Source organism: Pelophylax lessonae, assembly GCF_965119305.1.
Source record: "Pelophylax lessonae genome assembly, chromosome: 1".
Taxonomy (NCBI): Eukaryota; Metazoa; Chordata; class Amphibia; order Anura; family Ranidae; genus Pelophylax; species Pelophylax lessonae.
Window position 1 is genome coordinate 525439319 of NC_138768.1, and position 24163 is coordinate 525463481.

General features: G+C 44.3%; 1 protein-coding gene across 1 annotated transcript in view; it reads right to left on the reverse strand.

The window, feature by feature from the left end:
* Positions 1–24163, reverse strand: part of LOC309564013 (neuronal acetylcholine receptor subunit alpha-7-like) — a 324105-nt gene that overhangs the window by 245250 nt on the left and 54692 nt on the right. Inside the window, exon 2 of the mRNA XM_082268638.1 lies at positions 22883–23022. Coding sequence (XP_082124764.1) covers positions 22883–23022 — 140 coding nt within the window. The remainder of the gene's footprint in view (positions 1–22882; positions 23023–24163) is intronic.

Genomic DNA, 24163 nt, shown 5'->3' on the forward strand with positions numbered 1-24163 from the left:
AAAAACATTTTTAAGATAAAAATACCCCGTAATCCTAACATATCCCCAATTACACTAACACTATTTCCACATTACAGTACAATACAGTAATTGAATATAGATAAATTCTTACCTTTAAAATTGATTGCAGAGCGCGGTCATCTCCGGTGTGGGTGTCTGAAGCTGCTGTGTCCCTCTTCCTGGTTTTTGGCTACCCAGAATGCCGATCGCAATCTCGCACATGCGCTGTAGATTGCGATCGGCAATCAAAGGAGCAGCCGGCCATGCCCATTGCCTCCTGGGATTGATGACGCACATCTCCCAGGGCGCAATGCGAAACCGGAAGTGATGTCCGGGGCCATGGCCGCAGAAGGAGGAAGTCGGACAAAGATTCCCCTAAAATAAGGTAAGTGACCCCAAAAAAAATATATATATTGGCCAATTCTTTTTTAACATGCTTCTCCCTACAGGAATCCGTAAAGAAGAAAATGAGGGTGGAACTCCGCTTTAAGCAAATAGTTTATGCAGCATAGTAGAAAGCTGACACGGCAAGCAAGGGAGAAAGAAGGAAGCAGCAGCATGTAGCAAATAAAAAGGCAGCAGATCACACAAATGGGTTAGTGTGGAGATCAATGCTTAAATTCTTTCTTCACTGCCACTAGCAATTCTGCAGGCAAAGTACACAGGCATTGCCCACCCTGCAGCAGCATGTATAAAAGGGGGCTTCATGACAGCTTCCTGGTGGGATCACTCAGGTGGGTTTAGACTAGGATTCAAACACACCTGAGCTAATCCCTATTCTTGATGAAAGTGAATAAAAGAGCAATTCATTCCAAATCATCTGTGCTACATAGGTGGACTAAAAAGCATATTGGCTTCTTGCATTCTTGCATTGTCTGGAACTGTACACTCTAGCCACTATTGGGGCCTAGTACCCAAGCACAAACACATAGGAGGAAGTCACATACTCCTCCATATCTAAAAGAACCAGAAAGTTTTGCTGAGGTAGTAGAAGGAGCAGAGGGCAGCACTGGCAAGGTAAGTCTCAGTGGGTCAGGGGGTCTTTTACACTTATATTGTGTCTTTAAATCCTCTTTCATTTGATGGTCTTCAAAGTAGTACTATAAAGAATAAGTCAAAGCACAGCAGTGTGAAACATGTCGTCATGGCAACCCTGATGCTTTCCAGGCCGGGTCCCGACGCTTGCTGACGCCGCTTCCGAGTAGCGGCCTCCGCTGTGGATACCTCTGGTTGGCGGCTCCGCGGCACGTCTACACTGCTTCAGTGCGAGCAGCCACACTATCGGGTGGGAGGAAGCCACGCCACCCTACCGGCTGGTCTGGTCTGCTTTTGGCACATAAGATCCGTCTCCCTCCTGCCTGGTTCCCTGTTGTGATCATCTACACAGTTCCAGGTCACCCAGCGGCTCGGTCATCCTGTGACCCCCAGCAACGCCACAGATCTGGTTTGGTGGTTTGGAACACATTCTATTATGTTTTAATTATCACTATATATATTTTTTATAAATAAACTTTTCAAGGTTTTCCATCAAGCCTGCCTGAGTTACATTGTAGACTATGTACCGTGGGATAGCGCTGCTGCCCCTCCCCCCCATTCACAGAATAAGTCAAATGCCTATCGTATTTTCTAAGGGCTTGTCATGCCTACAGCATAGGGTTTAAAGAATAAGTTCACCTTTTAAAAAAAAAAATGCACTCCTTTTTGCAGGTAAAAAAATGTTCATTATTAATTTTTTTTATCTGGAGCCTGCAAAGCATCACACTGATCAGCACTCAGCAGATGGTGAGTGCCTTGCAGGACTCCTGCAGACTTCTAAAGCCTAGTACACATGCAACGAATTTCCACCGACTGGTCGTCCGTCTTTTGTCCAGAGTTGTGTTTTGTTGGTTGGAATGTGCTCTAGACTGCACACCAGAATTTTGTCGGCCGAAAAGTCGGAGTCGGTTGTCGAGAGCACCATACTAACAAGCCGAAAATCGGCAGATCGGTCGTCAGACGAAAATTCCCGGCTGAATTTCGACGCGTGTGTACGAGGCTTAAGTGTATTTGTCTGACAGATACACAATGACAGGAAGAATGAATAACTACCAGAGCGCACAACAGCACCATGGTAGTTCATTGAAACTACAAGCCAACAGCCACAAAGGCTGCTGGGACTTGTAGTTTCCCATTTACAGAGGACTGTGAATAAATGACGTGGCTGGGTGGGCAGAGCCACTATAGACTCAGTCTATAGAGATGCATGTCCATAGAATTACTATATTGTATATACTATCACTGATACTATCATCTTCTGAAATGTATACATTCAAAGCGATCTCCTGCTTGCTGACATAATGAACGGACCATTTGATGTACTAGCAACTAACGGAGATCCCCTCCTTCACCCCCTTGTAAAGTATTGTGAGGCACTTGTCCCATCAAGATTTATAATGGCATGAAATGATTAGTGTAGCACCCTCCTAGGTAGGTGCTAGAGAAGAGTATAGTTTTTAAGTCTTTCTGCTTACCAGAGAGATTGCCAGGTACATTTATATTGCTCTCTGCCTACCAGAGAGCAGGATCCATTGGTAGGGTCTGCTCATGGTCCTCAGGTACAGCTCAGCCTGTCTGAAATGTTTCACACTGGTCCAATTGGGAGGCATATTGGACGGTGGGAGGAAAGCTGATAAATGGGGGCACAGTCATTGTTACAGCCCTGGTGATTGGCAGAGGAAAGTGCCTCGGTGTATGCTGGGCAACTGTATAAATGCCAACGGCACATGTGCTTGGGGTCTTCAGCTGGAGAGTGGGGTCCCGGAGGGACTTCCTCTGTAGAAGATGCCATGCGGCTTCGGGTTGTCAACCTGAGGGCCTGAAAGTCAGATAGGAGCTGAACCCAGAGGTCCTGCAGAGCTGACTAGAAGGTAGACACTGGAAAGGATCTGATTTTGCCTACAGTAAGTACAGATCTGTGTCACGAGGCCTGTCCAGTGAGGGCCATCCCTTCAGTGGAAGAGTCAGAGTCCTGAAGATAAAATAGTTGCATCAAGTCTGCTGCTATAGCGAGAGGAAGAAGACATAATTCTTCTATACAAGTGGCAGTATGGTAAAGCAGCGTGTCTGCTTCCACAAATAACCTGGTGAGGCCAAGTGTGAGTTATCCTTATAGTTCAGTTGGAGTATCCCACTATTCCATTCTCTCACTCAAGTTGCACAATAAATACAAAACCAAATCCCCTGGACTGTTTATTGAGAAATAAGCAAGCGGTAGTAAGGATGGATGTGTGAAAAATCCCCTAGTGACTGTTTGCAGGTAATCAGAGGGAGACCCAAGAAGTCATCACACAGCAAGCCCTACAGGGACAGCGCTACAATAGCAATTGCAAATTTGTCAAACTCCTATACTACAGAAGGTTGAATTTAATAGAATAACATTTCAAGGGGCCGCAAAGTCTAAGCACTTTGTTCAATAACATAATTATATTTGCCATCACAATATTTATCACAATATTCTTTTAATAATAAGGTTGCAGGAAAGCATTTTCTGAACTATCCACCAGCAAAATGATATACCGTAATTAAGCGTAAGGTTTATGAGCCATAGAACAGCATGAAGCCTCATTCAATTAAAATGATTAAACTGCCTGAAGGGCCAAAAAGAAGCAATAAGAGGGCTGTGAGCAACATAAAAAAACCCACCAGATTGACATGTCTAAGCTAATAAATCCACAAATGCTGTAATAGCAATCACAGAACTGCTGGTTTATAGGCATAGGTGGGCTATTATAGGACATTTCATTGTGGGAAAGGGCTTTGTGGTGTTCCAAAATAAGGGTTTGAATTAAGAATTTATTTCTTGCTTAGAAAAAACACATAAATTCTTTCCTGCCCCAGGAAATTTCACAAACAACTATTAAAGCCTAAGTGCAGCCAAAATAAACATAAAAAAAAAATAAACAGCCCAGGGATATAACTTACAGTCAGCATAATGTGTCCCTTGTGCTGATGTCTCTTCTTTTAGTTGAAATTCTCCTCAGTCCATTCAGCTAGCTCCTCCATTCATAGAAGTCATTGCTGCAGCACCTATGAATGAAACACCTTTGGCTGCAATTACAGCTGTAAGTCTTTTCGGGTATGTCTCTACCAGCTTTGCACATCTAGAGAGTAAAATCTTTGCCCATTCCTCTTTGCAAAATAGCTCAAGCTCTGTCAGATTGGATGGAGAGCGTCTGTGAACAGCAATTTTCAAATCTTGCCACAGATTCTCAATTGGATTTAGGTCTGGACTTTGACTGGGCCATTCTAACACATGAATATACTTTGATCTAAACCATTCTATTGTAGCTGGGGCTGTATGTTTAGGGTCGTTGTTCTGCTTGAAGGTGAACCTCCGCCCCAGTCTAAAGTCTTTTGCAGATTCTAACAAGTTTTCTTCTAAGATTGCCCTGTATTTTACTCCATCCATCTTGCCATAAACTCTGACCAGCTTCCTTGTCCATGCTGAAGAAAAGCATCCCCACAACATGATGCTGCCACCACCATGTTTCATGGTGTGTTCAGGGTGATGTGCAGTGTCACCACACATAGCGTTTTGCTTCTGGACCAAAAAGATAACATTTTGGTCTCATCTGACCAGGCCACTTTCTTCCACATGTTTTCTGAATCTCCCACATGGCTTCTCGCAAACTGCAAATGGGACTTCTTATGGCTTTCTATCAACAATGGCTTTCTTCTTGCCACTCTTCCACAAAGGCCAGATTTGTGGTGTGCACGACTAATAGTTGTCCTGTAGACAGATTCTCCCACCTGAGCTGTGGATCTCTGCAGCACTTCCAGAGTTACCATGGGCCTGGTGGCCGGTTCTCTGATTAATGCTCTCCTTGCCTGTAAGTTTACGTGGATGGCCATGTCTTGGTAGGTTTACAGTTCTGCCATACTCTTTCCATTTTTGGATGATGGATTGAACAATGCTCCACGCAATGTTCAAAGCTTGGGATATTTTTTTATAACCTAACCCTGCTTTAAACTTCTCCACAACTTTATCCCTGACCTGTCTGGTGTGTTCCTTGGCCTTCGTGATGCTGTTTGTTCACCAGGGTTCTCCAACAAACATCTGAGGGCTTCACAGAACAGCTGTAATTATGCTGAGCTTAAATTATACACAAATGGACTGTATTTACTATATACGGCTGCAGCGCGGACTCGAATTTTCGGGAGGCCGTTTTTAAACGGCCTCCAGTGACACGCCCCCCCCCGCGCGCTCCTGCGAGCGAGCAGCGGGGAGAATCTGTGTCGGCCGTGTCCCTTGGACACGGCCGATCACAGATCGTGGTGAATGGCCAATCACAGCAGCCATTCACGACGTGATCAAGCCGTCCAATGAGAGATGATCTCATATGTAAACATATGAGATCATCTCTCATCGCCGGCGCTCCTTCCTCACACAGACACTGCAGTGTGAGGAAGGAGGGGGAGCCGACAGCCGCTGGGGACACAGAGACATGTAATCAGGGCACTGATCACCAGTGCCCTGATTACTGAAGGTAAAAAAAACACACACATTGCCCCCCCATCAGTGCCCACAGTGCCTGCCATCAGTGCCCCCATCAATGCCCACAATCAGTGCCCATAGTGCTGCCAGTCAGTGCCCATCAGTGCCTGCTCATCTAGGCACTGATGAGCACTGACTGGCAGCACTATGGGCACTGAGTGTGGGCACTGATGGTGCTGCCCATCAGTGCTCATCAGTGCCGCCCATCAGTGCTCATCAGTGCCGCCCGTCAGTGTCCATCAGTGCCACCCATTAGTGTCCATCAGTGCCGCCTATCAGTGCCCATCAGTGCCACCCGTCAGTGCCACCTCTCAGTGCCCAGCAGTGCCACCTCTCAGTACCCAGCAGTGCCACCTCTCAGTGCCCAGCAGTGCCGCCTATCAGTGCCGCCTATCAGTGCCGCCTATCAGTGCTCATCAGTGCGGCATATTAGTACCTCCTCATCAGTGCCCATAAGTGCCACCTCATCAGTGCCCATAAGTGCCACCTCATCAGTGCCCATAAGTGCAGCCTATCAGTGCCCATAAGTGCAGCCTATCAGTGCCCATCAGTGCCGCCTCATCAGCGCACATCAGTGAGGGAGAAAAATTTATTTTCAAAATTTACTCGCAGAAAATAAGAAAAACTTTTTTTTTTTTTCAAAATTTTGTCTTTTTTCTTTTTTTTTTGTAAAAAATAAAAAACCCAGAGATGATTAAATACCACCAAAAGAAATCTCTATTTGTGTGAAAAAAATGATAAAAATCTCATATGGGTACAGTGTAGCATGACCGCGCAATTGTCATTCAAAGTGTGAGAGCGCTGAAAGCTGAAAATTGGCCTGGATGGGAAGGGTGTTTAAGTGCACAGAAGGCAAGTGGTTAAACGAATCTCTTTAAGTCCTTTGGCTCAGTCAATAAACAGTCCAGGGGATTTGGTTTTTGTGTTTTATTTGGAACTGGGATGGGGGAAGGGATGAGTGGGATACTCCAACTTATGAACTATGCACAATCCCGAGGACATCCAGCTGGGGTGTATACAGCAAGGCCGTTGCTTCACCTTGCCACAGAAGTGAAGATAAAGACAATGAACTCTGTTTTAGGTTACTCTTCTGGGTCTAACTTGGCACCCCCTTTCTCACTTGCCATGTGTGCTAGCTCCTGTCCACTGATTCTCACTGGAGTGGTCCCCTTCCTGGGAAGACCCCTGACAAACTCCCTGGCACTCACGTACACTGTTTTTCCTCAGGTTGCTCTGCCTCTTGCACCACAGTCAGTATCCTCTGGACCTCCTGGCTCAGCACCACACCTCTGGTCCACCAGGCCGACTGCCTGTGACCCCTTTCCACACTGACAGGAGGAGAGACAGCAGTCACCCTCCTCCTGGGACCTGGCTTACCGCCCAAAGACGCCCTGTCACATGTGCCCTCGGCTTTTATAACCAATCCCAGGATGCACCACGGTTGTGCCCGCCCACTGGGACAGCCACAAAAGCCTGTGTGTCACTGGCTGGATTTCCTCCACTGTCCAGCAGGCTCCCCTATTGGATGCAGCGGGGACACTCCGTCAGACCAGGCAAATCTCACATGGACACATGTAACAGGCCTAACTATTGATCAAACTCTCCTGATAAACAGGCAGAGCAAAAACTATACTTTTCCTAGCACCTATCCAGGAGGGTGCTACACTTAGATTTTGTTTTGAACTTTCCTCTAGTTAGTTCGAGGTCATGTCCCTGTGTTGTTGATTTTGGTTTCATATTGAAAACACTGCACTCCTGAACCTTATTCACCCCCTTAACCTCCCTGGCGGTATGATTATGTCAGGAATTACATACCAAAAGCGGTACAATTGTTTTCATGGAAATTTGGCGTTATGTATTATAGGCCTACAATTCTTAGTAATTACTGACTTAAACCTGACCAAAACAAGAGTCTAGTAGACATCCCAGATGTGATAAATTTGAAACACAAACGCATGAATTATAATCTAATCAATAATGTAATTTTATTATATAATATATAATATATAATATATATAATAAAATTATATTATTGATTAGATTATAATTCATGCGTTATATATTATATATATATATTAGTATATACACACACACACACACACACACACATATATATATATATATATATATATATATATATATATATACATATAAAATATATAATTAAAATCGAATCAATAATATCATTTTATATATATATATATACGTGTGTGTATATAGGTATATGTATATATATATATATATATATATATATGTGTGTGTGCATATATATATATATATATATATATATATATATATATATATATATATATACATATACCTATATACACACACGTATATATATATATATAAAATGTGTTATGTGTTTGTGTTTTGTGCAACGTTTTTTGAATTTCCCTCCCTAGTTCCGCTCCCATGCAGCATTTCTGCTGCAGGGAAAGGATCTAGGAAGTCATCACACCGACGGAGGACGGACGAGCGGCGGGACTCTCGGCTGGCGGTCACAGCAATGAGAGATCATCGCTGGATCGCCAGGAGAAGGTAAGAGACAGCGCTGCGTGCTCTGCACATCCACCCTGAGCGTGACTTGGGGTTACCGCTCCTGATACCGCTCGGGATTACCGCCAGGGGGGTTAAGGGATTTAAAGGTTTCAATCATGTCTCCACTTTCTCCTTCATCCAGACTGTACATATTAAGTTCCTGAAGACTCGCTTGATACGTTTTATCCCCCAGACCTTTCACCACTTTTCTTGCCCATCTCTGGACTCATTCTATCTTATCAACAAGTTCCAATTGTACTCTTTTTTTTTGGCTGGCAAGAATGTTAGACAATTCACATACCCAAAGTGTAACTAAATGCAAAACCTTTTTTTTTCATTTTGGATAGAGTAAGGAAGGGTTTTTTCCATCTGTGTCCCATTGGGGAGGTTTCTCTTCACTTCCTGTCCCATAGCCGAACAGGAAGTGAGAGGAAATCCCTTCAAAGTGAGGGAAACCTGGTGTGTCACCAGAATTAGTTTACCTTCTCTTATTTTTCCTGGGGACAACCCAAAATGTAGTATTTTCTTTTACTTCCACTCTCAATGATAATGGTAATCAGGACAAATAGAGAGGGTGAATCTCCCCAACAGGGGCACAAACAACAATCAATGCCTAATGGGTGCTCTAATCCATCTCCACTCTATTCATTTCAAAGAATAATATTTTGCCTTTAATTACACTTTAACCACTTTAGCCCCGGAGGATTTGGCTGCTTAATGACCAAGCCCTATTTTGCGATTCAGCACTGCGTTACTTTAACAGACAATTGCGTGGTCGTGCGACACTGTACCCAAATAAACTTGACGTCCTTTTTTCCCCACAAATAGAGCTTTTTTTTATGGGTATTTGATCACCTGTTCGATTTTTATTTTTTGCGCTATAAACAAAAAAAGATCAACAATTTTGAAAAAAAAAAAAAAAAAAAAAAAACAATATTTTTCACATTCTGCTATATAAAACTTTCCCCCCCAAAAAATTTAAAAATCTAATTTTTTTATCATTTTAGGCCAATTTGTTTTCTGCTACATATTTTTGGTAAAAAAATCGCAATAATCGTATTTTGATTGGTTTGCCCAAAAGTTATTGCGTCTACTAACTACAGGAAAGATTTATGTCATTTTTATTGTTTTTTTTTTTTTTTTACTAGTAATGGCAGCGATCTGCGATTTTTTTTTTTATGGGACTGCGAAATTGTGGCGGACAGATCAGACCCCTAACTGACATTTTTGACATTTTTGGGGGTACCAGTGACATTACTACAGTAAAAATGAAAACAATGAGGATCACACAATACTCAGCCCTCTAACGATAAGATCAAGCCACAGCGCCTCGGCTAAAAATCATTAAGATAATTGCACCTCTAAAAAAATAAGAAATAAGAAATGCAAGCCAGCAATAACTAATAAATCTTCAAAAAATGGTCAGATCTCATACAAACATGAAATCAAGACATGTGGCGCATATAATCACAGTCCCATATGTGTAAAGTGTTATTCATGAAAGATGAAGTGTCACACAGTTCATGATAAATCATCCACTTAGAGATAAGGAATGTGCCGTCCACCACACCACAAGTGAAGATATCACCGCTCCCAATGGTAATGAACTCACCAGACAGCTGATAAACAGCGCTTAACACCTTGTATCACTCTGCAGTCAGTTAAGTAGATGTCCATGGGTGGCCGCAACTTAGTATGCATCCATATGGGAGATAAAAGCAAAATGATCTATAGCGTAATATTGTTAAATACAACGTTTATTAAATGAAAATAAAAAGTATCCACTCGCATTTTTAATGCGATAAAAACACCTTTAAAAGCATAGGCACACGTGAAGGGGGCTAGGGATCAATCTATGATCAGCCTCCAGTCCTCCGCTCATCTGCCCATCCCGGTAACAAGCGTCACTTCCGGTTAGACGTCTGATGCGGGTACACTCTCCTCGTTGCCGTGCAGCCTGCGTCCAGACATGTTTCGTTTTACAATTTAGTCATGGGATAGGCTGTATGGCATGGCAATGATCTATTTAACCCCTGGGCAGCTGGACACCAACCAATCGCTTAGCGGCGATCGGTGCTGCGGTGTGTCACTCTGACACAAAGCATCTCCGATCTTGGTAAAGAGCCTACTGATGTAGGCTCCTTACCATGTGACCAGCTGTGTCCAATCACAGCTGGTCACATAGTAAATAGGAAGAGCCGTTGATCGGCTTTCCTCAGTTTGTGCCTGACATGCATGAGTAGAGGAGAGCCGATCTGCGGCTCTCCTGACAGGGGGAGTCTGTGCTGGTAATCAGAGCATTGATTACCAGTGCAGACCCTTGGGGGAGTGCCACTAGAGCCACCAGGGATGCCCACCCATGGCCACCAGGGATGCCAACCCATGGCCACCAGGGATGCCCACCATGGCCACCAGGGATATCCACCATGGCCACCAGGGATGGCAATCGGGGCTTAGGGAACCTGCCAATGGTGCTCTCCCCATCAAGTGCTGCAAACCATTGACATCTATCAGTGCTGCCCACCAGTGCCCATCATTGCCATCTATCAGTGCTGCCCAACAGTGCCCATTATTGCCCACCAGTGCTGCCTATCAGTGCCCATCAGTGCCGCCCATCAGTGCTGATCAGTACCACCTATCAGTGCCCATCAGTGCCGCCTATCAGTGCCCATCAGTGCCACCTATCAGTGCCACATATCAGTGCCCATCAGTGATGCATATCAGTGCTGTCTATCACTGCCCATCAGTGCTGCATATTAGTGCCACCCCATCAGTGCCTCCTCATCAGTGCCTGTCAGTGCTACCTCATCAGTGCAGGAAAAAACATATCTATTTACAAAATTTTATAACATAAGCAAAATAACTTTCTTTTTTCAAACTTTTCGGTCTTTTTTTATTAGTGTAGCAAAAAAGGAAAAACCTTGCGGTGATCAAATACCACCAAAAGAAAGCTCTACTTGTGGGAAAAAATTACATAAATTTGGTCTAGGTACAGTGTTGCATGTCCGCGCAATTGTCATTCAAAATGCAACAGCGCTAAAAGCTGAAAATTGGCCTAGGCAGGAAGAGGGTGTAACTGCCCTGTATTGAAGTGGTTAACCACTTTACTACCAGTCACGTAACCTCTACGTCGGCTGACTTTGAGTGGTTATACCGGGATGATGCCTCTAGCTAGAGGCATCATCCCGGTACCGTTGTTTGAAGCCGACGGTCGGCTTTCCGTCGGTAACGATCGATGCGGCTCGGGAGCCGCTCGATCGTTACCCGGGGGGGCGGGAGGGGACGTCCCCCCCCTCCCGCCGCCTTCCGCGGCTTTGCTCGGGGCTACCGTCCCACCGGGAGCCCCGAGCACCCAGCCGGCACGTCCGCCGGCTGGATGGAGTCCCGATGAATGCCGGAAACGGCATCGATCGGGTCTCCGATGACGTAACCCGGAGGCGGCGTCCATGACGTCACGTCCGGGTTACTGTGCTGCAAAAGGCGGCAGATTTGAAAAACGGCTGTATGCAAAAATGCCGTTTTCGGCGTTTTGCATACAGGGAAGTGTAGTGGAGGGGTCTAGGGTCTTTTAGACCCTCGATCCCTCCATAAAGAGTACCTGTCACGACATATTGCTGTCACCAGGGATGTTTACATTGCTTGTGACAGCAATAAAAGTGATCAGATTTTTTTTTTTTAAAAACCTGTAATAAAGTTTAAAAAAAAAGAAAAAATAAATAGGAAAAAAAAAAAAAAAATTTAGCCGTCCCCGTCACCGTTAGCTCGCGCACAAAAAAAAACGTATACGCAAGTCGAGCCGCAAATGAAATCGCTGTTCAAACCACACATGTGAGGTATCGCCGCGATCGCCAGAGCGTGGGCAATAATTAAAAAAAAAGAGCTACACTCTAACTCTAAACTGGTAACCGTTAAATAAATTTAAAGCGTCGCAGATTGAGATCTCTATTGACCGTAGTTTGTCGCCATCCCACGGGGGGGCGCAATTTTAAACCGTAACATGTTTGGTATCTATTTACTCGGCGTGACATCATCTTTCACAATATACAAAAAAAATGGGCTAACTTTACTGTTTAGTATTTTTTAAATGCAGTGAAATGTGATTTTTCAAATTTTTTCCAAAAAAATGGCGTTTTAAAGACCGCTGCGCAAATACCGCGTGACAAAAAATTTTGCAATGACCGACATTTTATTCTCCAGAGTCTTTGCTAAAAAAATATATATAATGTTTGGGGGTTCTAAGTAGTTTTCTAGGAAAAAATACTGGTTTTAACTTGTGAACAAAAAGTGTCCGAAATAGGGCTGGGGCTAAAGTGGTTAAGCTAAGAGAACAGTCTATTTGCTTTTAGTAAATCTGCCCCAATGTGAATGTGTTACTGCACAATTCTACTTTGTCAGTTTGATCACTAGGATATTTATTCATATATCTTTGCCTTGGATATCAAAACTTAGAACTAACCTCTGCAGTAAGGTGCACATGGAAGGGTGACACATCACAAACAAACAAAAGATCACACTTACCAGCCAGCCTGCAAAACAACCAAATTTCCCTGTCTAACAATTTACATTAAAAACAGAGGATTTTGTTTGAACACATTTGCAAGTATTTGCGTAAGCTGCAGTGCCCACATCAAGGCTCTTCTGTATACTGCAGTCCTAACCAGGGCTGCTGTTAGAAAGGCTCCCCTCGCTCCCAAATATATGAAGACAATATTTTCACTAAAAATACACAAATTCATTATTAGTGGACACAATTAGCGGAATTATTTTCCCCTGCTGTAGCAAATTGGATCATGTTTTGCTGGGGTTTTTTGCCTTCCTCTGGATCAACTGCGGGTATATGGGATTGTATGGTTGGGTTTTTTATTACTGTTTTTTTTTATTATTGATTGAGCCAGATGGACTTGTGTCTTTTTTCAACCTGACTAACTATGTAACAAACATAACAGAGAACCTGTGTGAATTAGCCCTTTTTTATTGTTTTTTACATGTAAAAAAATTACATTTGTTTTAAAAAATGTTAAAAATGTTTACAGTTATTTTATTTTACAATTTTTTTAATTATTTATTACAATGTTTAATATATTTTTTTTTTTACAATTTGTTCTTTTTTTTACAGTGCAGGGAAGCCTGCAGCGCTGCGGGTGTGTGGGGGGGGAGGGGGGGTGGAGGCAGCACAGGGAAAGAGGGGCACAAGGGGAGGGGGGGTCAAAAGCAGGCAGAACAGGGAGGGAGAAAGGTGTTGGAGAAGCAATTACAGGAACGATGCCCTGTGTCTGTGTCTCTCTCCATATACTGGCTTTCAGTTGCTGCAGAGAGCTGCACAAGGCTTCCTTCTGTAATTGCCCCTCTGCCCCACCGAACCAATTCCCCATGCTGTTGGGGCCCCCCTGTGTGCCCAGGCCCCCTACAGGAGGACTAGTGGTCCCCCCCTGTCAGCGGCCCTCGTCCTAACTCTATAGGTTTCAGAATCTCCTAAGTAGAAGCACATATAGCAGTGGATATATTAAAAGCAGGTGTGTCTGGAAGGAGCCTGCCCCACTTAACCTCCTTAGCGGTAATCCCGAGCGTGACTCGGGGTTGGTTTTTCATATCAGGAGCGGTAACCCCGAGTCACGCTCGGGGTGGATTGCAGAGAGCGCAGCGGTGTCTCTTACCTTATCCTGGCGATCCAGCGATGATCTCTCATTGCTGTGACCGCCAGCCGAGAGTCCCGCCGCTCCTCCGTCGGTCTCCGTCGCTCTGATCACTTCCTAGTTCAGTTCCCTGCAGCAACAATGCTGCATGGGAGCGGAACTAGGGAGGAAAATTCAAAAAAAAAAAAAAAAAAACGTTGCACAAAACACAAAACACATTTTATATTATATATATATATATATATATATATATATGCATATATATATATATATATATATATATATATATGCATATATATATATATATATATATATATATATATATATATATATGCATATATATATGTATATATATATATGCATGCATATATATATATATATATATATATATATATATATATATATATATATAATGCATGAATTATAATCTAATCAATAATATAATTTTATTATATATATTATATATTAAATAATAAAATAATATTATTGATTCGATTATAATTCACGTGTTTGTGTTTCAAATTTATCACATCTGGGATGTCTACTAGACTCTTGCTTTGGTCAGGTTTAAGTCAGTAATTACTAAGAATTGTAGGCCTATAATACATAACGCCAAATTTCCATGAAAAGAATTGTACCGCTTTTGGTATGTAATTCCTGACATAATCATACCGCCAGGGAGGTTAAAGATACAGGGGCACGTGTGACACTCAGCAAGAGCACAATGGCCGCAAAGGCATCCAATGGGTCCCCGCACCCAATTCAAATAACTCAAAAAAAAGTGGGAACCACCCCAACCTATAACCAGCCTAGTTCTAGTTCTTCGGTTTGTGATGTGAGTTACCCTTCCATGTGCACTTTACTGCAAAGGCTAGTAATACGGTGGGGTGGTTGCCACTTTTTTGTACAGTTGGTTGCATTGGGTGCGGAGATGCACTGGATGCCATTGAGGCCATTGTGCTCTTTCTGGGTGTCACGCGCATCCTTGTGTCCTTAGGCTGCACACTTGCTCTTAGTCTATTCATTACTATATGTCAGGGTAAAGAATTAAAATTGAAGGAGGTCCGGTCGCTAAAATTTTCTTTGGGCCGAGGTCCGAATCTCAAGTCTGTGCTATGACTCAGAAAGATTGTAGTCACCGTATGTCTTATCAAAAAATGAGACGTACAATTTCCATAGCATTTCAATAATATTTATTGTCAAGTTTCAGTTACGACATTAAACATGTGGATAGTTGGAACTAGGATAGCTTTACATTTGCTCTTGTCTTTGTATGGAATACAAGCAACTATCCTTAACAAAAACAACATGGAAACAAATTAATAACTCTTTTATAAAAACCCATCCATTTTTCAAGTAAAATCAATTGCACCCTCTAACTTAAACAAGGTGTCAATTTGAAAAAGTGCACAAATTATCCTCAGTTTTTTTTTTTTTTAATTTTGTTACCACCCAAAAACCTTCCCTGTCTAGTGAGAAAAATGATATAAAAACCAGCCGCGCTTAGTCACACCATGAACGAATACAATAAACGAAATTGAACATCAGAAGGCTGCCAGTACATAAACAGATGGTTTAAAAATAGGAAATATAAAGTACAGCGCCAACAAATAATACAAATGTTGAGGATTTCAGTTTGATAGACGGTCCCACAAATGCAGATAATAAACCTCCAAAATTAAGACCAGAAAGTTTAACACCAGAGGATGGGATCAATAAAGCTGGGAAAAATCACCACGTGCACCAGATAAAAGGGGTGTCTGCTTACCGGAACGTCATGACCTCCGGTTAAGGTAGGTCAAATGGGGCATGTAGTTAAAGGTTTCCAATGGAATCCCCCTGGGATAGGCAGATCTCCAATCTCCAAATGGTAATCGGTGCAAAGAGTCAACCTTATTGTACCATATACCATGGTACAGATAGAAGCGATCCTGGAGCCTGTCTGAAGCTGTCCAATCAGTTTATCTATGAAATCAACAAAAGGAGATACATCTCTCTTTCCTTGAATCTGTTCTTTCACCTTTGTGAAATGCAAGCACTCTCCTTGAAGATCTTCCCTAAACAAATCCAGTTTTCTCTGGAAGGAGCAGACAAGGGTCATCAAATCACAGATGGAATTGTTCTTGCCCTGGAGCTTTAAATTGAGTTCATTAAGGTGTGCTGTTATGTTCACTAGGAAAGAAATATAATACAGTGTGCTCTCATCTTGTAAAAACAGTGAAAACTGTTTTGCTTTCTGGCTTTTGAGTTGTACTAAGAAAGCTGCTACTTCAGTTCGAATGGACCAAAAGCGTTCCAATACACTGCCTTTACTTGTTGTAAAGTAAAAGGTCATTTGCATTTGCCTCAACTTCTTTAAGAAACTCTCTTAGTAAACAATGTTCATGGGATAAGGATACCCTGAGGGAGTTGATGAGTTTCATCATTGTGTCCATGCTTTCTGCAAACCTTTCTGATAGAATGGCACACAGGACAGTCTGTTGAATGATGCAGTCGTAAGCAGGGGCGTACCATGGGGTTGGCCAGAACAGCACCCGCCAGGGGCGCAGGCCGAGGGGGGGGGGGGCGCAAAAACATTGACACTGTAGCAGTGAATTACCGCTCCTCAGTCTGCGCCACCGGGGGCTGGCGCCCCCCCTTTTCTTCACCTCGCCTTCCGCCCATGCTGGAAGGTGACTGTCCCCGCCCATGTGGCTGCTCGCGGCTGCTGAGATGAGCGCCGGAGCGTGTTCCCGCGAGATGCTGAAGCTGTGCTGATCGGAGGTGAGGGAGAGCGTGCCCGGTGACAGGTTCACGGGGGGAGAGAGTGTGTGTCTGCGGGGATCCGGGCCGGGATGCGGTGAGGTAGGATGGAGACTTCATCACTGAGTACCATGATGGTACAAGGACGGGGGGAGGTGTATCTGGCCCTGTCATGTCACCCCCCACTACTCCCTGTCACCCCCCCCCTCACTCCCTGTCACCCCCCACTACTCCCTGTTTCCCCCCTACTCCCTGTCACCCCCCCTCACTCCCTGTCAACCCTTACTACACCCTGTCAACCCCCCCTCACTCCCTGTCACCCCCCACCTCACTACCTGTCACCCCCACCACTCCCTGTCACCCCCTCAGTCCCTGTCACCCCCCACTACTCCCTGTCACCCCCCTCACTCCCTGTCACCCCTACTCCCTTTCACCCCCCACTACTCCCTGTCACCCCCCTTCACTCCATGTCACCCCCCTTCTCCCTGTCACCCCCTCTCACTCCCTGTCACCCCCTCACTCCCTGTCACCCCCACTACTCCCTGTCATCCCCCCTCACTCCCTGTCACCCCCCATTACTTCCTGTCACCCCCCTCACTCCCTGTCACCCCCCACTACTCCCTGTCAACCCCTCAATCCCTGTCATCCCCCCTCACTCCCTGTTACCCCCCTCACTCCCTGTCACCTCCTCTCACTTCCTGTCACCCCCACCCTCACTTCCTGTCACCCCTCCCCTACTCCCTGTCACCCCCTCTCACTCCCTGTCACCCCCACCCTCACTTCCTGTCACCCCTCCCCTCGCTCCCTGTCACCCCCTCGCTCCCCTTCACCCCCCTACTCCCCTACTCCCTGTCACCCCCTCTCACTCCCTGTCACCCCCACCTTCACTTCCTGTCACCCCCCTTACTCCCTGTCACCCCCTCTCACTCCCTGTCACCCCCTCTCTCTCCCTGTCACCCCCTCTCTCTCCCTGCCAACCCCTCTCTCTCCCTGCCACCCCCGTCCTCACTCCCTGTCACCTCCCTCTCTCTCCCTATCATCCCCCTCTCTCTCCCTGTCACCCCGTCTCTCTCTCTCCCTGCCACCCCCATCCTCTCTCTCCCTGTTGCCCCCCTTTCACTCCCTGTCACCCCCCTCTCACTCCCTGTCACCCCCCACTCACTCCCTGTCACCCCCATCTCTCTCCCTGCCACCCCCCTCTCTCTCCCTGTCACCTCCTCTCTCTCCCTGTCACCCCCTCTCTCTCCCTGTCACCCCCCTCTCTTTCCCGGGCCCCCCTCTCTCCATGTCACCCCTCTCTCTCTCTCTCTCCCTGTCACCTGCCCTCTCTCTCTCTCTCTCCTTGTCACCTACCCTCTTTCTCTCTCTCTCCCTGTCACCTGCCCTTTTTCTCTCTCTTTCTCTCTCTCTCTGTCACCTGGCCTCTCTCACTCTCTGTCACCCGCACTCTCTCTGTCATCCCTTCTCTCTGTCACCCCCTCTTTCTGTAAACCCACCCCCATCTCTCTCTGTCAAACACTCTCTACCTGGGGGGGGGGGGTGCCGATACAGTACCTCGGCAAGGGTGCTGGAGACCCTAGGTACGCCACTGATGGTAAGCAATAAGGTCAGGGTTGTCCTTTTTCAGTCGTGCCACAGCTCCTCTTTCCTTTCCTACCATGGCAAGGGCACCATCTGTGGTGACTAAGACCGCTTTTTTCAGATCTATCTTCCTCTTTTTCAGAATCTCCCTAATGGCCTCGTATATGTCTTCTCTTGTATGTGTCTCAAGTGGTGTTACACCTAACAGGTCCTCACAGAGTTATTTTGTTTCTTTGTGAAAAAATCTTACATACACCAAAAGCTGGGCATTATCAGTTATATCTGTTGATTCATCAATGGCTAAAGCTCTGAATAGCTGCATCAAGTTGTGCCAATGCATCCTCTGTTAATATTTCAGTCTTTTTTGTTGCCGTTGAAGCTGATAGTGGGATTTTGTTGATTTTTTCACACAGCTCTTTTTGTTTACCCTCAAGTAAAGTTTCAGCAGCAGCATTCAAGCACTCCTTAACAAATGTACTGTCGGTAAATGGTCTTATGTGTTGCCCCAAAATCCATGCTACTTTAAGTGAACATTCATTTGCACGCTGCTGGGCTGTAACCTCGGAATGCTGTGGATATGTTTGCTCAAACGAACCGTGTTTTGATTAGTAGTGGAGCTTCACATTGCTGCTTTTTATTATCGCCACCGTTTCGCACCAAATGAGACAAACTGGTTTTAAACTTTCCATAGGAAGAATGAACATGTATTGGTCTATCCATTTATCTTTGAAGGCTCAGTTTTCAGCATCTACCTTCCTTTTCTTGGAACAAAACATGCTCTCTGGTGCTTTTTCAACTATTTCCTCCACACACTCTGGTAATACTCTGTAAATGTAAATGTCCCCATTAGTGTTCTCCCTTACATCAGTTGCCCCTATCAGAGTAATTCATTACATTGTGTGCCCCCATCGGGCTACCCCCATAAATAATTAGCATAACGTGTGCCAATCAGCATGCCCCTTAACATAAAATGTGCCCATCAGCGTGCCCCTTAACATAAAATGTGCCCATCAGCGTGCCCCTTAACTTAATATAAGTGGCATGCTGCTAGGCACATATTATGTTAAGGGACACTCTAATGGGCACATTTTATGTTAAGAGGCACTCTGATGGGCACAAAAAAATGTGCCCATCACAGTACTCCTTTACATCAGGTGTCCCCATGACAGTGCTCCTTTACATCGGGTGTCCCCATCACAGTGCTACCTTACATCAGGCATTCCCGTCAGAGTGCCCCCTTACATCAGGTGTCCTCATCACAGTGCTCCTTTACATCAGTTGTCCCCATCACAGTGCCAACTTACGTCAGGCATTAACGTCAGAGTGCCCCCCTACATCAGTTGTCCCCATCAGTGTGCCCCCTTAACACAAATTGTGCCCATCAGAGTGCCCCATAACATAAAATATGCCCATCAGTGTGCCCCATAGCATAAATATGTCCATCAGAGTGTCCCTTAATATAAAATATGCCTATCAGTTTGTAACACAGCATAAATATGCCCATCAGCATGCCCCTTAACATAAAATATGCCCATCAGTGTGACCCTTAACATAAAATAAGGGGCAGGCTAATGAGCACATTTTATATTAGGGGCAATCTGATGGGCAGAACAAAATTTGCCCACCAGCGTGACCCTTAGCATAAAATATGCCCATCAGCGTGCCCCTTAACATAAAATAAGGGGCACGCTGATGGGCACATTTTATGTTAGGGGGCACTCTGATGGGCACATTTTATGTTAGGGGGCACACTGATGGGCAAAACAAAACGTGTAAATCAGCGTTGCTCTTAACATAAAATATGCCCATTAGAGTGCCCCTTAACATATAATATGCCCATTAGAGTGCCCCTTAACATAAAATATACCCATCAGCGTGACCCTTAACATAAAATAAGGGGCAAGCTGATGGGCACATTTTATGTTAGGGCACTCTGATGGGCAGAACAAAAGGTGCCCACTAGCGTGACCCTTAATATAAAATATGCCCATTAGCGTGCCCCTTAGCATAAAATTTGCTCATCAGCGTGACCCTTAACATAAAATAAGGGGCACGCTGATGGACACATTTTATGTTAGGGGGCATGCTGATGGGCACATTTTATGTTAGGGGGCACGCTGATGGGCAAAACAAAACGTGTAAATCAGCGTTTCTCTTAACATAAAATATGCCCATCAGAGTGCCCCTTAACATAGAATATGCCCATTAGAGTGCCCCTTAACATAAAATATACCCATCAGCGTGACCCTTAACATAAAATAAGGGGCAAGCTGATGGGCACATTTTTTGTTAGGGCACTCTGATGGGCAGAACGAAATGTGCCCACTAGCGTGACCCTTAATATAAAATATGCCCATTAGTGTGCCCCTTAGCATAAAATTTGCCCATCAGCGTGACCCCTTAACATAAAATAAGGGGCACGCTGATGGGCACATTTTTTGTTAGGGGGCACGCTGATGGGCAAAACAAAACGTGTAAATCAGAGTTGCTCTTAACATAAAATATGCCCATTAGAGTGCCCCTTAACATAAAATATGCCCATTAGAGTGCCCCTTAACATAAAATGTGCCCATCAGCGTGTCCCTTAGCATAAAATAAGGGGCACGCTGATGGGCACATTTTATGTTAGGGGGCACTCTGATGGGCACATTTTTTTTTTATGGGGCACTCTAATGAGCACAACAAAATATGCCCATCAGTCTGCACACTTTATAAAACGTTCTCATAAGCTTTAACATGTGCAGCTATTGTATTAAATTGGGGAGCATATTGCTTTCTCCCCTTTAAAATGTGCCCCACATACCTGGAGCCAGGAGCTGCGAGCAGCAGGGGGCGGGGCACGCACATATTGTCACGTCCTAACTCATTGCCCGTCTGAGAGGGAGCCGCAGTCTGGAGCAGGGGGGCAGGGCGCACACGTGACGTCACGCCCTTACTCTCGGCCCGGCTGGGAGTGAGCTGGAAGCTGCAGGAGGAAGGAGGGGGGCGTGGCGCGCGCATAGGACACTCACGGTCCCAGCAAACCAATGACTGATTACAGGTAGCGGCCTCACGGTCCGGGCGGAAGCATCATGCGGTTCCTCCTTGGATCACGGGCCACCATTTAGTGACGGCTGCTATATGTGCTTCTACTTAGGAGACTGAAAATTATAGAGTTAGGACTGCAGTATACAGAGGAGTCTTGATGTGGGCACTGCAGCTTCCTCATGTATTTATAAATGTGTGCAAACAAAACCTTCTGTTTTTATCATAAACTGTCAGTCCCAATGTGGTTGTTTTGGAGGCTGGCTGGTAAGTGTGTTGGGAAATCAGAACAGGTATGCTCAGATTAAAAGAAGAGATGCAGAACTGCAGAATCACTACACTGAGGAATTTGAAGCAGTGGCCATTTTTACAGGAAAGCAGTAAACCCTTTAAGGGCATGGTAGAAAATTGTTTAATGTGCTTGTTCTTTTTTTATATAAACTGTATTACCAAAAGTATTGGGACGCCTGCATTTACCAGCATGTGAACTTTAATGGAATCCCAGTTTTGGTCCGTAGGGTTCAATATTGAGTTGGCCCACCCTTTGCAGCTATAAGAGTTTCAACTTTTCTGGGAAGGCTGTCTACAATGTTTGACCATTCTTCCAGAATGACATTTGTAAGGGTAGGCACTGATGTGGACAAGAAGGCCTAGCTCGTAGTCTTAGCTCTAATTCATCCCAAAGATGTTCTATCAGGTTGAGAGAAGGACTCTGTTCAGGTCAGTCAAGTTCCCCCACCCCCAAACTCGCTCATCCATGTCTTTATGGATCTTGCTTTATGCACTGGTGTGCAGCCATGTTGAAATAGGTAGGGGACATCCCCAGGCTGTTCCCACAAAGTTGAGAGCATGAAATTGTCCAAAATGTCTTGTTATGCTGATGCCTTAAGAATTCCCTTCACTGAAAGTAAGGGGCCAAGCCCAAACCCTGAAAAACAACCCGACCTAATAACCCCCCCTCCACCAAATGATGTCGACCAGTGCACAAAGCAAGGTCCATAAACACATGGATAAGCGAGTTTACGGTGGAGGAATTTGACTGGCCTGCACAGAGTCCTGACCTCACCCCGATAGAACACCTTTGGGATATATTATAGCGGAGACTGCGAGCCAAGCCTCCTTGTCTACATCAGTGCCTGACCTCACAAATGCGCTTCTGAAAGAATGGTCAAACATTCCCATAGACACAATCCTCAACCTTGCGCACAGCCTTTCCAGAAGAGTTGAAGCTTTTATAGCTGCAAAGGGTGGACCAAATCAATATTGAACCGTACAGACTAATACTGGGATGCCATTAAAATGAATGTGCATGTAAAATGAGGTGTCCCAATACTTTTGGTAATATAGTGTATATATGCAATTGTATCTATACTAGTACATAGGAGAATTGTAATAGTGTAACCTTCAAAGTTCATATCAGTTCAAGAGACTGTTAACACAAAACTTGGATTTCCTACTTGAGTAATCAGTACGTGCAGCTGCTTTAGAAAAACATGTTGAACGCGTGAAATGTTTCCACTATGGGTTTTTTGAGCTACAGTTTATGTTAATACCCATTAGTCCAAGAGGATATTCATGCTCACACGACTCCAATTACAAAACATTTCCATAAAGATGGTTGTGAATATGTAAATGAGTTTGACTGCAAAATTCTGTGTAATTACCAAATCGAAATTTAACTAAGCGACAGAATCACAATAACAGCACAAAGCCAAATAAAATAAAAGCTATTTTCTTGTAATGGAAATCAATCAATGGATAAATTGCTTTTCTATGTCAGTTTTCTTTTTTTCTATTACCTACTTACACAATAAACGTTTTTACTTACCACATCAATTATTTGAAGAAGAGAAAGTTGTAGTTCTACGAGTAAAGGCTGGGAGTCATTCATCACAGGTCTTTCAAGGCGATTGTAATTCCTTAAAAGTTCTCTGTAAAGTTTCCTTTGGTATTCACCTTGATGGGAACCTTTCAAGAGAAGAAGGATTTTAGATGAAATTATATATTTAAAGTGTCATGTGATATACTTATACTTATTCAGATCTTTGTTTCAAGGGGTAATCCTACTCAAAAGGGATACAGTAATTCAGTGTATGGTGGACACTGGTGGGTTGAATCTCTCATTTTATATCATGGATTTTAACCCTGAGATTCTAGCACACAGCCAGAGTTCTTAGCCCTCCTCAATTTACCATGACTAATGGGGCCGGTGTTGATAAGCTTTGAGCATATGCCAATGGCATCAGTTTAACACAAGTTTAAGACTCTTCTGAGAACATTCAGAATTCATTCGCAGGTGCATTTGACCTGCAATTTATCTGCTTCTGACCTCCATTGGACCTTCTTTAAACAGCTTTTACATTCTGTCTGATGCAAATAAAAGACCACCTATGGGTCCTTAGGAAGTCAGGTTGGAATGTCTTGGGTTTCCTGCAGATTTTTGGGTCATGTAAATGGTATGAATATATTTTTAATTTCTTGGGAAGGAAACCATAATGGAAATGGCAGGTTAGTGAAGCTAGGTTTCAGTACAGAGTCATTTGATAGATGATACCAGAATTCTAGATAAAAGTTTAGCTTGTAAGGGGGTTTGTGAATGGCTAGTACCCAGATAGCAAGCAATTGAGCTGCAAGTTTGAAAATGACTTGCTAAGCTATTGCTAGACTTGCCAGACTTCACAATTTTATTGTATAATTGCAGGAAATCCACATTGCATGACTCCAGGTCAACTTTCTTTGCGAACATTCTGGAAGTCTGCTGCAAGTTCTGGTTCAGTTATGTTGTGCAATAGTCATCCCACCACAGGGGTCACTGTGACTTACAGAGCTTTTGCTGTAGACTCACCACTGCAACTTTGCTCTTGTTAGAGTCTTGCCACTCAAATTTGCTACAAATTGGAAAAGTGTCAACCAGAACTTTGTGCTTTAAGTGCTCTGCAAGTGTACAACTTGCCAGTGAAAATGTGAAGCAAGTTAACAAGACTTAAAATTTAACACTGCCACAAATTTGTGGCAAGTTGTCCTTGCTATCTGGGTAATAGTGCCAAGAGCACAAGTCCCCGTCCCACTTCTTCTTTTACCAGAACAACAAACTATCTGCTTGAAGTTT